At 35.0% G+C, this 14,951-nt stretch overlaps 1 protein-coding gene across 15 annotated transcripts in view; it reads right to left on the reverse strand.

Annotated features, from left to right (window-relative positions):
- PPFIA2 (PTPRF interacting protein alpha 2) overlaps positions 1 to 14,951 on the reverse strand; it is a 334,088-nt gene that overhangs the window by 13,507 nt on the left and 305,630 nt on the right. For 14 of the 15 annotated variants that reach the window (XM_068667342.1, XM_068667351.1, XM_068667357.1 and 11 more), the window contains 4 exons: positions 5,751 to 5,832; positions 4,000 to 4,200; positions 1,702 to 1,764; positions 241 to 270 (listed from right to left, as the gene is read on the reverse strand). In XM_068667342.1, the coding sequence (XP_068523443.1) occupies positions 241 to 270; positions 1,702 to 1,764; positions 4,000 to 4,200; positions 5,751 to 5,832 (376 nt within the window). The remainder of the gene's footprint in view (positions 1 to 240; positions 271 to 1,701; positions 1,765 to 3,999; positions 4,201 to 5,750; positions 5,833 to 14,951) is intronic. The other variant, XM_068667387.1, reaches the window with a different exon arrangement.

Raw genomic sequence — 14,951 nt, forward strand, 5'->3', positions numbered from 1 at the left:
GACCCTGAAAACACTATGTTGTATATGCTAACTGCAATTTCTTTTAAGAAAAATATTTATAGTATGTCCAGAGCTGTTTTTATATTGAAGAATACTAAAACATACACGTTACAATTCACTCACGAGATACTACCACTATACCATACTCCTTTTTGCCTACTGATACTGGGTAAATTGTTATTTTTAACTTTTCATTCATTCAATAAATAAATAAATAAATAAAACATGAAAGAGTCATACCTGAGCCCAGCTGCCTTCTTCAGACTCTTTCTGTGTTATCAGCAGGAAGCAATTAGTAAAGCAGGTAAAAAGACAATAAAAATGAGTTATAAAGAAGATGTGTTTTTCATGCATATGGTAAACTTACTATAAATGAAAACATACATGTAGAATGTGCTCATAAATATTGGAACTCAGGTCACCAGCAATGCCCTGGGATGAGCTAGCTGAAGAATTACAAGACTAAAACTATAAAATTTTAGGAGGGCGAATCTAGCTCTTTTCAAGATAGAAAATCTTTATAGCTTGGTGAAACTTTACAGCATTATCTCCAACACTTTCTATGGTTTCACAATCAAAACACAATCATTTACTTCCCAAAATTGGATATTATAAATGTCATGTTCCATTGCTAGTTAGATCTCACAATGTTCACAATACAAAGCTGTGTTCTTTTGAATGGTTTGAAAAGTGCTTTCCACACAGCAATTTTATGACGAAAAATAAATTGCTCTGGCTGACCAGTTAAATAGGATCAACTCTACCTCTGGCTCATTCAATGTTGTTATATTTGTTTTTACCATCAACAATAAAACTGTAAAGTAACTTGGTTGTAAAAAAAATATTGATGAAAATCTACTTCGTGAATGTTCATGAGAAAATACAGAAGCAAAAAGAAAATACAGCAAGCATACATTTCTATGAAGTAAGTATTCTTTACTGCATTAAAATTTAGCTTTAGCTTTTACTGCATTAAAATGTAGCTTCTCTCACCATCTATGGGTTAAGTTGACTGTAAAGTTTTCCAAATTAAAGATTTTTCAGACATCTCTTTTTAGTATTGCATTGCATCATGTTTTATAAACACTATTATGGAGTTGTTATGGACTAATGGACTGCTAAAAAAACAAAAAAGACCCAAAATAATGCATGTTTCAAAGAAAAGAAAAAAGTCAGAACAATGAAATAAAATGTATTAATATTTGTGTGTCCCTTGAAGCAGGGAGAGGTTTGATAAAACTAAATAAAGAAATGACACACTCCATGCACCCTAAGTCAAAGAGCACAACTATGCTAGTATGGACATGAAAGACTCAGCATTCGTGAAAACTCCGAGTTCTGTTATGCACATTTCTCAATACTTTTCTTATTTGTTCTGGTTCATCAGATACAAATTATGTCTAGAAGGGGTACCAGGGAAATGTTGCACCTGAAACTGCAATGATTTCATTTCACTAAATGAGGATTCACATTGGCAGGAAAAAGAAATGCAAAACTCCAAAGCTGTTTTCACTTATGTACAACATTTGTGATTGCAACGCAGTTGGTAATTTCTTTTTCTGAGAAATGGTGGAACTGTTCTTTCTAATGTCATTCTTGGGAAGCAGACTAGAGAGGCTATGGCATCTGTGTTAAAGCAGATGCATCCTAGTTCTCTTCTGAGCACTGAAACAATGCATAAATGTTAATGGAAAGACTAACCGTTTTAGCTGGAGCAGCAAGATTTTCCATTTCTTCATGGGTCACCCAAACATTGCCTGAGGGCTATGAACAAGGCCCACAGGGAGGCAGGAGGGATCCGCATTAGGTAAGCAGTGGTAAAGAAGAAAGGCAGCACCACTGTAAGTTAACAGCGTATAGCATCACCATCAGCACAACCACGATCTTGCCTCTACCAAGCTGCAACTAGAGACAACTTTAGACAACTTGTTTTGCATCTTTGTTAGAGAACACACCTGAGCCTAAACAGACATGATGGAATATTTCAGCTAGGACTGATGGATGAATGTAGTCACAAGGAAAAGAAGAATTAAAGCTGCGTTTCATGTGCAAGGGGCAAATACAACCTTTAGGTCATAGCTCTGTCTGGAGGTAAGCTTCATTTCTCAAAGATTTTCCAGCCTAAATATTCTGCACACATCACATGCTCATATTGTAATCTAAATAATGATTGCTTCCCCCACATTTCTGTGAATCAAAAACGTCAAGAGAATACACTTCTAAGACTATTTTTCCTCATTGTATTGTTTTTAGTCAGATCATTACTAGGGCAATGACATGATGCAGGGAGGGGGTGTGGAAGCCTGCTTTGCATAAGGTGAAATGTGCTGTGCTTTCTTGAGAGCTGCAGTAAATTAACTCCTTTCCTGAGAAAGAAGGGAGGCAGAAAGACTTGGGATTCAGAAATGCATAGTCCAGGGCAGTGCAGCATTGTGCTGCCAATTAATTAATGTGAAGTTAAGTGCAAAGCAAAATTATTCCCAGTGCTTCTAGCTCATATGTGCTCTTTTCTTATTTCATAAGTGACAATTCTCTTGTGCTTTGAAATAACATTAAAGTCAAAATGGATTTTGGTAAATAGCTGCTTAGTAATTCAACACTGTGTTGAGTCTATTATATACATCGGCATTACAATTCGTGATATTAGCATGGTTAGGACATACATATCAGTTCTGTGCAGAGAAAGAATTGGATGGTGAACTGTATTCTTAAAGGATCTTAGCAGCATTAGGATGAAAGGCCAGTCAATGAGAAAATTTGTGTCCTTTTGCCCAGTTTCTCAACTGCTTATATAACTCAGCGGTTCTGGATCTATTGCTAAATCCCTCAAATGCATCTCAATTCTCATTTCCTCCAAAAGATTCTTGATTAATTCCGTGAAGATTACTGATCACAAAATATAAATATCATTATTATTAGTAGTAGTAGCATTAACATTGTTTTATCATCATTACTTATCACATTATTATTATTTGGAAGTCTAGGCTGCACTACAGTACTAGTCCTTGTCCTTCATTCCTACACAATGTTTTCCAATAATCAACCCTCGTTTTTTTTGTTTGTTTGTTTTTGTTTTTATAACTTTTTGTTGTTGTTGTTTTGTTTTGTTTCAGTCTCTGTTGCTTCTTTCATAGTCACCACCTTCAGCCTCTCAGCATGAAACTGATAAGATACCCTCTTGGTATATTTTTCTTTTTCCCCTCATCAGTTTGGCCTGTTTGCCTGTTTTTCTTTTTTCTTCACTTTCCATTAGGAGGTGCTTTTATCTGCAGCACATATATTCTTGCTGTGCCCCAGTGTACTTTCATGCCTTTTTTTTTTATATACTCCTTTCAAACCTGTTTCTTCTCTACTTGCTTCTTTCCTGTCTGCTCTACTCTCTCCCCTTTCCTCACCAAATGCACACACTCTACTTCTTCCTTCCATGCTCTGCCCTCACACTTCCAATCACTGCTTCTCTTAAAAGCATGAAGAACCTAAAAGCAGCCAACTCAGACTGGAAAACATTTGAAAGGATACAAAAAGGGGGAAAGTGATCAAGATTCAGAATAGTTGTATTCCTAAATAACCTCTTCCTTCTTCTGCCTTACCCCATCCCACAAACAAAAATATAATAAACAACAAAAGAAGAGAAACACAATCTGATTTGGTTGGGAGATTTGACCTGAAGGAAGTAAAAGACAGGTAAAACTATAAATAAGGTGCTCAATACTGATCAGAAGTAAAAGACAGGTAAAACTATAAATAAGGTGCTCAATACTGATCATTTAGATAACATCAAGGTTAATCAAAAGCACATCTTAAAAAAGGTATCAGCTAAAGGAAAAATATCAGCGACCAACAATCGAGTGACTGATGAACAAGTACTTCCAACTCTTTAGACGACAGTTCACACTGATTGTGAATTGTGTGTTACCAGAGTCACTCTCTAACTACAAAAGCCTTTCTGCAGACTCCTGCAGATTGAAGTGGGAAAGAAGCTAGCTGAACAGGACTCACTGTTCTGGATGTTGGAGGTGCTGATGGACTTGTGAGCGATACCATCTCCTGGATTGCTAATCGGAGTTTTAAGCGATGAAGAGGATTGCTGATTCCGATTTCTCTCTGAATCTCGGTATCGGACAAAGCAGACATAATAGCTCCACTCTTCACATTGGCACGGCAGGCAGCAACATACCAAGCTGGCATTCCTAGCCAGAGCTGTTGAGATAAAGTACACATTTTTTCAAGGCATTGCTTAATTTCTTTCATGAAATTTATCATTGAGGCAACTATCAGCCTGAATAAGCATGGTAACACACATAAATTAGTATAACAATCACACTATTTATTAAAATGGAATTGTTTTAGAACCATTGCCATGGCTTCACATGAACTCTTTTTGTTGCTTTTATTATAAGCCAGAATGCAAGGGATGCTTTGGATTATTTTTACCACTGTTTCTCTATCACATAGGCTCCTCCCTTCCTGTGCCTTTAACAAGCAAATCTTGGCACAAGTCAGTATTACTGGCAGTTTGATAGTCTTGTCATATATAGAAAAAAATCTAATAAGAATTGATTAAGTTATTTTTCCCCTTTTCTACTAAAATGGCTTTCTCTCTCTTTTCTGTGGTGTACTTGTGGGCACAATCTTACCCTTCTCAGCTCATTTTTTTCCAGGAACAGTGCAGATAACCCAGTGAGGACTGGGCTTACTGGAAATCTGGGAACAGTCTGGTACAGTGTCACACTGCTGCTGGAAATACTGGTTAGACGTCACAGTTTTGATTGTACTAGTGAATGTTTCTGACTGATACAAGTCTGCCTACAGAACTGTCAAACTCATGAAAAAGTCCATTAGTAGCCAAATTAACAAATACTCTAATATTAACAGTTTGATTGTTTTGTAAGGAAGATATAATTTAATTTTTGAAGGTCATGTTTGAACACTTGAACTGCCTTTCTGCAGTTTTCTGCAGTTTTCACTTCATCTTTTTCATTGGGAACCTGAAATTACAAGCAGAAGTTTTGTAGATGCCAGCTAAATAGGTAGATCAGGTAAATTAGCCTTTTCCAATATTATATTTGAAATATATATATATAATTATATATAATATGGTTTGAACTATATATATAATCTGATCTGAACTATATTTATATATATTATATATAACTATACATACATTTTATTATATATAACTACAATTATATTACATATTTATATAACTATATATAATATATAATAATTACATATAATATATAGTAATTATATATAATATATAATATATACTTATTCATATATAACATTATATATATATATTATATTTGAAAACAGACCAAAGTCACAAATTTGTTAAATTCATTAACAATTCTGCAGATGTAGTTTTTGTGTTAAACTCAAATAGAATTTAATAACTACTTTCTCTCCTTAGCATACCATCCTGTTTTAGGATTTTTTAGATATTTAGGGAATGAGAAATTATGAGATTTAATGAATTTGTGCTTCAATTCCAAGTGCAGTAGTAGGGTATGCTCAAGGGACGATAGTCCTTTTTGCCCCATCCCCACTCCCCTGTGCAATTCCACCTTGCTTTTTTCATCTCCAGACTCTGTTTCACACCACCCAGTGTCAAAATCTGCTTAGTGCTGGTGGCACAGTGAGCCAGGGAAAGAGGGGCAGACCAATAATCTCTTCTGAAATCTGTAAGGACAAGGGTGCAGAAGCAGCCTGCCAATGTGACTCGTTTCAAAGCTGTGACTAACGCTTACCTCCAGCCAGGCAACCACTGTCGGCCCGTCCCACTGGGCGAAAGGCAAGCCCTTTCTCCGAGCTTCTTCCAGAAGTTCATGTCTAAAAATGGATCAAAAGCATTACATACACAGAGCAGTGCATATGGACAATATAGTTACAACCATGCCTTGTTGTTAAAGGTAACAATAGTGAGTACAATGACAGTTATTGGTAGGGCATAGAAAATGCAATGAACAATACAGTTCCTTCCCATTTTGGAACGTATTCCTTATTCTATTCCTGACTTTTTTTTTTTTTTTTTAAATCTTCTTTTTGACCTCCTTTTAACCACCTAACATACAAAAGGAGAGGTTTCTACCCATTCTCATCTGAAGCAATAGAGAACTGGGGTAATCTGTATAGAAAGACCACCCAGATAACAGAAGACGTTGAGGAACAGAGAAAACTGTGGGAATCTTCCTGAGACTAGCTTAGCTATCATCTGGTAATGATCCAGAATGGCCCTAAATAGCCATCTTCTAGACCTGAGCTAAGCTTGGATATCATGCAGTAGGGTCTATGGAGTCTTTGTGCTTGAAGCTTTTCTCCTTGCCAGATCAGCTATGCACAATTCTGGGGTCTCTGGTGTACAGCCGTTCTTCATCTTAAATAAGCCATCCATGGTTAATAATGAATTGGCTGTGGCTTTAATAGTTCAATTTTTTTATTTTTTATATCCAAAAGGAGATCCATGTGGTTTACTGATGTATATATTTCTATGCTTATAGAATTTATGTGTGTGGTTTCTCAGTTTTATACGTATATACATGGATATATTTTTACAGAGTTGATGGGATACCAATCTGACTCCTACTTCTGCAGCTTCTCTAGACTGCAAAGAGTGTGTATGAAAAACTGTGGCAAAAAAAAAAAAAATATCACAAGGCTTAAAATTCACTTCTAATACAACAGTATTAAATGTTTGTTAAAGTATAAGTATGTCAGCTAGACTTTCAAGAAAATGCTCTGTATTAAACACATTCAACCATTTGGCCAGACATTTAACTGACTACTGTTGCATTTGTAACATGACTAAAGACAACTGTGGTGGTGGCATAGAAAAAGCAGTCCTTCAAGAGTCTTTTTTTTTTCTTTTTTCTTTTTTTTTTTTCCTGATATTTAACAATGTACATTCTGCAGCCTCCTACTGCGTGAAACACAAAAGAATGCTCTCGGCAACAAGCGGTAGTGAAAATGAAATTACACAGGAACTATGCTAATGGAGTATTAAAATTTGCTTACATTCCCACACAACAAGGAAATCTTAGAATTACAGCTTCAATTTTGCTCCTTCCTCCTTTATTACTACAGCCTTTGTGGTTCAGTTATCCCTTGGCAATTCTTCACTGCCTTAGCAGCCTTTCAAGAATATGTATTACAAAATCACAGCAAATAAAAGTGATGGAGAGATCTTACTCATAAGGAGTCCTGCTTTGAGAATTTATGCACTGCCAAGGGACCAGACAGAGAATTTAGCTTAAGTAAAAAATGGAACTCAAATAGCATTTCTGCATATGTGTTTAAATCCTTCATTCTGTGTATTAATAGGAAGACAGCTGCTTTAGTTTCTACATTGCTGCTGTAGTAATATGTAATACTACAAATACTTGACAGCTTTTCTAAAGTTTATCTAGCTTTTCCTCCCACACATCTTTTGCAGCACAGCTTATCTATTGCCACATGGCTGTCCAAAGACACTGAAGAGTTACCCTTGCTTTCCACGACAGCACAATCCTCAGTAAAATGAGAAAGACTTGCTATCTGGGTACACAAATGTCATGTTACCTTCAGTAGCTTGAGGTGCGGGAATCCCATATCCCCAGGGAGACCCGTAGTGAAGGCCAGTAGAGACATACATACACGCTCAGATGTTTAGGAAAGCAGAACTGAGGCATGGCCAAACTCAGAAAATGGCCACATCCCAGCTATCTGCAGATGAGGAATTTGGGTTCAGCCTTCCCTCAGAGATGGTTCTGCAGCGTGCCTGTGAAGCTGAAGCAGTGCAGCACCTCCCTCCATAACCCCAAGGCGGTGGTGTGTCTCCTGGGACCACCAGGGCTGCCATCTGGCACAGATGTCTTCAGGGAGAAACAAGCCTGTGGGGCTGCCCTTTCCTTACTTGTCTAGACTCAGTTTCCCCTGACAGGGCACAGACCCTGCAAAATCCCATGGGACTTTCTCCTTTCCCAAAGCCAGCCCAAGCTCAGGGAGCAGCTCCTTCTCCAGTCTGGAGTCCCATGGAGACACCATCCTCAGAGCAACCTGATCCCAGATTTTTCCTTATCTGGGGTATGATCTTCACCCATCACAGCTGAAAGAGCTGGGCTGGCTCTCACAATAAATAAAAAAATTGAAATTATCACTTTTTTTTTTTTTTTCTTTAACTGGCCACTTGCTTGTGGTAATCTTCTGCTCAGAGCAGATCTGTGGCATGTGGTCTACACAGAGAAGGGGTTCAGGAGGAACTTTTGTCCTCTTTCTTCAGTTTGGTGTTGAATCCCTGTGTGGCCTCAAGAACCAAGGTGCTGTGGTCACTTTAAGTTCTTACTTTCATAAAAAAAGTTACTTTCTTTATATTGGATTTATGAAGTGATTATTTCTATGGAGTTCCCTGTAACCTTGCAGCATTTGAGTTGGCCTGAGGTTTGTTTTGGAGGTTTAGCATTACTCAAGTACATGCTTCAAGTGTAGGAAAGCACTTCTTTTAATTCAGAAGCAGTCTGGCTCACACAGCTAAGGAAAATATGGTTGTAGTTATTGATTTTGGCTAAAGAAACGGAGACCAGGCCAGAAATGGGATGCTCTCTCCATATGCTATAGCTAAAGACTATGATAAACACATAATCCAAAGGGTCTTGGCTTGTAGAAGTGTTTTGGTTTGAAAATATATTTAGTGCAAAGTTAAAATTCTTTGCCCAGATATGCACCAGGAATACAGGCACCATAAGGTCTGTGCCTCACTTACTGATATGGAACACTAAAAGGATTTTTGTAATATTTATTTTCCTTGAAAATAATTGTATGCTTCAGAACTTATATTTCCTTCCCTAGGACATTTCATTTAAACACCTCTCCAACGTTAAAGCTTATTTAAATTATATTTTACTTAAAAAAAAAAAAAGCACATTATTATGTGATTACTTTTTAATTTAAATTAGGAGATCTGTATAAACTGAACCTTCAATTTCCAAACCAGAACTGAAAGCAGAATTTCTATTTCTTGACTGAGAGAGGTATCATTTAGTTGTCAGTCATAGCTAATTGTCTTTTGATATGTAGTAATACCGTTAAAAGAACTCCACTCTATCAAAATAAGTATCAAATATTATGTAGGAAAAAACATGTATTTTGATCAATAGTGCAAATCATCGGAAAAATGAATCCGGTAATTTGCCTATTCTAGAATAGAATCTAAATATTTTAGAACAGCCAGAATGAACTGATGTGTTTATGGGATAGCCAGTGGCTTCCTGAGCTGAAAAACAGAAGACACCCAAATTTGACTGTGGCACCTGCATTTCTATTTTCCTTATGAAACCATACAACTGACCAGAGGAAGAAGAAGAGATAAATAACCTACATAAGCTTGTCATTCTCCCTTCCTTTCACTCTAAAGACAAGGTTTAGGGACAACAAATAACATGGTGCAGTTTCTCTAATTTTGAAGATGCTTTGCAGGAAGTTTAGGGATATTCTAAGACTGTCAGAAAAGTACTACATGTTATTATATGTCCACTTTGCATTGGTAAGGAGATAGGGAATTAAAATGTAATCATTTTCATACTCATTTAGTTTCTTGGCAACATATGAAAAAAGACTGATAAAGGAGAATTGACATTAATTAAGCATTACTCAATTTTATTATTTTTTTTGCAGATAAGTATTATTTTGCAGATAAGGCTTTAAACCACTTACTGTTGTTGGAATAAATTCCAAATTAAAGCTGTATTTTTTAAGTTGACATTATTACTGTTCAAGAATAAAATCTTCTTCCATTGTGGGAGAAGCTGTAATATGCTACTTAAAATACATTGTTACCCTGAGCATGGCTTTGCAAAATAAGGACACCTCATGAACATCAACTATTCAGCATTAATCCAAAATTTCAGAGATGTTTGTACTCATTGGTCTTCAAGAGAGTACCTGATAAAGTGGGCTGTCTTCTCTCTCTCTCTTTTTCTCTCTCTCTCTCTTTTTTTTTTTTTTTTTCTCAAGACAGAAAAGACATGTCATATCATGTTGAGGAGTTGTGTGGCAGAGACGTGTGCTTGCCTCCTTTGCACTGTCTTCTGATTAGGGCCCCAAAATTACTTCTTAAGGATACTTTTATGATAACCCATTTTCTTTAGCATCACTCTTCTGAGCACCAGGTACAACTACATCCCACAGCTGAGTGTGTAACTGTCTTATATCATGAGGACTATGATAGCTTCATATCCCTCTAGACATCAGAGGTACATAGAAGCAGAGGAAAGGGGGAAATAGTAAGACCAAAATTACATTATTATCCTTGAAATTTTCTCTCTCTTATATACTACTCCCTTACATAGGGCAAATTTTAGCACTGTATCAGCAGCACTCATCAACTTATTGCGTAAAATGCAAGAAAATTTATTAAAAATAAGAAGGTTCTTTAAATAGTCTTTGTGTGGGAAGTTAACAAAATCTTAATTTATGTCGTTCAATAGCATTCAATTTTCTGTATGAAGATGGGGCTCCCTCCCATGAAGTAAACAAGAAACAACAGCTTAGGACTTCTGATATACATAATTCAAATACATAGTACACAAACTAAGTCCTAACATTGTTATGATGAAACTTGAATTTGAACAGTATTTCAACATAGATCTTAACATTTCTGCAAATAATAGCACTTACTGTGAGGATTCACAGGAAAAGTCCTCAAGGATATTACATTATGTATATTATAATATTTCAGTAAAAATGTGACCATGAATGTAAGATGAACTCAGAATGAAGCACAGTGAAATTGAGACCAAATCATGCTAGTAAAATACAGGCAAAATGTATTTAGAAGTTTTGGCCAATGGGTGATTTAGATCCTAGGAAATGGCCTTTACTCATAAGACATTTTCTCAAAAAGGTAACAGATGAAAGAGTTTGCCAACACACCCTCTGTTTATTGCTACTGTTGCTGCTATCACTATTATCATTATCAAAAATACTAAAATATTTAGTTTACAACCAAATTGTACACAACTGCTTTTTAGAAGAGAAGTAGACACAAAATATGCTGTGTTTGAGTAACTCTATGATCTCAGTGTAAGATCAAACACATCTGCCACATCTGTAGAATGTTTCCAAAACTAACGTACTTACCTTCAAAGATTCCAAAATTCAGGAGAGAGGATTTCTAATGAATTGAGCTGGATTTGAATTTTATCTTTTCTATTGCCATTTACTATTTAAAAAAGGCTAGAATTGTGTAGCTGAAATCATCATATGACAAAATAAACTACCTGTATTTGTATAAATTAATATTTATGTTAAACGTCTATGGCAAATAAGTTACCTCCTATCTTTTTGTTTTCTGCAGAAGTATAAATATTTTTTTTAATGAAGTAGGGAGAAATGAGACTCAGGTTTGATATTCTCATATAATATGGATTGAATTTAATCTGAAAGGATCCATCTGAATACTGAAGACTGCACTAATTAAAAACTGAGTAAGATTTTGTTGCAACTTTTGCTGTCAGGCAACCTGGCTTTTAAATCATTTGAATTCCTCATTCTTTCTCCTTTTTGATGCTTTCTCTAATATGCAGACTGAGAACAAGGGGGAAAATTCCATTTCTATCTTTACAAAAGGTTTTGTGCCCCACTAAGAATTTTCAGCAAAGAATGACTGAAATATGAAAACAGGCTTAAATCAAGAAACAATTAATAAAAGTTTTTAAATCTATAAAATAAGGAAATGGAATTTTAAGTTTAGCAGCATCCCACATAACGCAGCTTAGGAAAGCAGATTTAATTACTCTATATAGGTGTACGCTGTCAGCATATGCAAGCTGAAGGGCAATATTCTTTTTCTGAAGATGTACATTAAGCTAAGTGAAGCATGTTCAGGAATGCTTAATATAGGTCTAACAAATTAGATCTACAGACAGCTACTATGAAAAAAATAATAAAACACCTGTAAAATAAACATACTTGCATAATACATAACCTTGCAATCTTGTATGCAGTGCGCTAAATTAGAGATACCTGGAGTTCCCAGGTTGATTAAATGTTATTAAATCTAATTATAGACAAAAAGCTATTTCATAATCACACATTCTAAATTAATGTAGTAAAGCCTGCTCTCTGCAAGTTTTTGTGTCCCTTCAACCATCAGAAAGTTGTAGCTCATACACTCTTTGGATGCATGAAATTTTCTACCTAAGCTCCAAGAGATAGAAATTTTAAATTTTATATCAGGTTAACAATCAAAAAACCAAGCTTAAAAATATACCGGTGAAAAATTACATGCACAAATGAAATATTTCTGTACAGCAATATAGCATGGGGCTTCAAACAGAAAAAGAAACTGTGTATTCTGGATTGCTATGATGTTTAGAAGTTTGAGTCCTCTGAGATTTAATTAATCAGAATTTATGCTTAAATGCATTTGTTAATCGAGGCATTCATTGTTGTAATTTTTTCCACTGACATAAAATTTTAAATGTCTTAGCACTTCTAGGCTTTAGACTCCCCAAAATATGTTTGTTTAAAAACATTTATGGCAGTTATCTCCAAGTACTTCCTCCACTGTGTTAAGCCTTGCAGGAGCAACTCCTGAATTTGTGTATGCTTTCAATACTTTGAAAGTTTTCATTTGGGTCATTTTTCTGTATGGGATTGTTTATATAAGATTGACAGGAAAAAAAAAAGAAGAAATAATAACAAAAGATAGAATATAAACATGGTGCTGAAAATGAGTATGTTCAGCAGCCATGGTGTTTTAACTTACCCAGATATGCTTTTCATGAGATGAAGAGAGATGAATGGAAAAAAAAGCACATAAATGTTAATGAACATATACTAGTTCATAAAGAAATTATATGATAGATAAAATAATAACACCATTATAACTACTGAAATCTTTCTTTGATTCTACTGAAATCTGGTCTTTGAATGCTTTAAAGAAGTTATATGTCCTTATGAAGAACAGAGGCATTTCTCAAAATGAGATTTTCTTTAAACTGATGTTGGTTATTTATTAGGTACCAGTGCAGCACATTTATGACACATATTCATACTAAAGATCTGGAAACACAGTGAATGTGGATTAGATTTTCAACTCAAAGCATGCTGCCCAGATTTGAATCAGAGACACAGTAAAATTAAGAGTTGACTATGAACCAAGGTTTACTTACCTACATCTACTTCACTAAGATTTTAGCAAAATTTCTTGTACTAATGACTACATAGATTTGGGATTATTTTATCAAAATAGGCAGGAAATTTCCTACACAGAGATGACTAACATCTGTAATTATGCAGTATGTCAATTTGAGCAGTCCTAGTAATGCTAGATTAGTAGTGATACTGGTGTGAATGTTTTGCCCTCTAGGTAACCTATTTTTACCAATAAAAAAAATTGATAAAAGTAGGAGAAACCAGGATGCCATCACCGATAATAAACTTTCTTCGGCATCCTTTAATTGCCATCATAAAAAGAAAATTATATGACTGAATGAACTCCAGATATCTCAGAATATTATGTTTCAATTAACCAATGATTTACAGAGATATAAAAATGCTTGGTACATACAGCTGTAGAGAACTTTGGAGTGAAAAGTATGTGCTCTTATTAATTAAAAAGATGTTGCTTTCATTTCAGTGATTTTATGAAGGGGCTGGTTCCAAGATCTTAAATTTTGTTTCTGTGTTTGTGTGTGATAAGCAGAACAGCTGGAAGAGAGGAGGAGAAAAAGTGCAAATAGAAAAGCAGATGAAAACAAATGGCAAAGTCATACACAGAATGTTTAAGAAAGGAAAATTAAGAATTGGAAGGACAATGAAGGCATGCATGAATAGAAGACTAGAAAACTACTCAAACAATTACCAAATATGATGGAGGTACCATCAGGATTGAATATACATTCATGATTTTTGTGTCAAATATCCATCACGCTCATTTTCCACTGAAGAGAAAGTGAAGACTGATTTGAAATCCTTTGCCTTTTATTTTGGACCTTACAGAATCTATTGAACTATCTATTTCTTCCATATCCTTCTGAATACTCCCTTGGATATGGGTAGACGGAAATAAACAGGGGGATTAATTGGAATGTGAGTAATTTTCTGGCAGCTTTACTCAGTTGGCAAGTTGCAGCTGCCTTGGCATAACTTAAGGGACCTGAAGGCTGTTCCAGTCTCCCCCATTAGAGCAGCAGAGGATCAATGATCATCTCTCTGCTTCCTGAGCATCTTGTCTGGAGAAAAAAAATAAAGTACTGCAGAAAAAAAATGGCTTTTTAAATTCTAGCTTTTGCTTTTTCATATGATAACCATTTCATTGCTATTTTAGTGAATGTAGATAATAATTTCCCTCAGACATAAACTAAAGACATAGATTTTTTTCTGCAGCTGTGTTTTATTGATTCTTCCCTTAAGTCTTAATTCAACAGATAATCGGAAAGGTATTTGCATCTTCAAGAGATCAGAGTTTAGGAATCAACTGCATGTATGAGGATATTTATCAATTTTTATCAATAAATCTCAAAGTGTAATAGGTAGACCTGTGTAGATAAGGCAGGGCTTTGGAACTTGTCATATTTTGTTTGATTAAAAATTTTAAAAGCAAATACAAATTGTATGGAGAAAAGAATAAAAAAATACTTGAAAAAAAGATAAAAATATTATTTAAAAATACAGGATTTTAAAAAGTAGTTCAATATAGGTGTTATTGTTTACATTCTCACAAATACAATATATATATATATATATATATTTTTTTACCCTCAGAATACTCTGAGTAAGGTTTAATAATCCTCTGCAAAATAAATACCCATATATCCTTGCACTGATAATGCTACAAAAGGAAAGAATTCCCCTAATATCTAATTTAATAGCAAGATACCTTCTTAACGTTGTAAAAGCTTTTATTGAATAACTATTTCAAAGAGTCTTTTATTCAATAAAGGTTAAAAATATGTTTGGCAAAGTAACCAAAA

Source organism: Anas acuta, chromosome 1 (genome assembly GCF_963932015.1).
Source record: "Anas acuta chromosome 1, bAnaAcu1.1, whole genome shotgun sequence".
NCBI classification, from domain to species: Eukaryota; Metazoa; Chordata; class Aves; order Anseriformes; family Anatidae; genus Anas; species Anas acuta.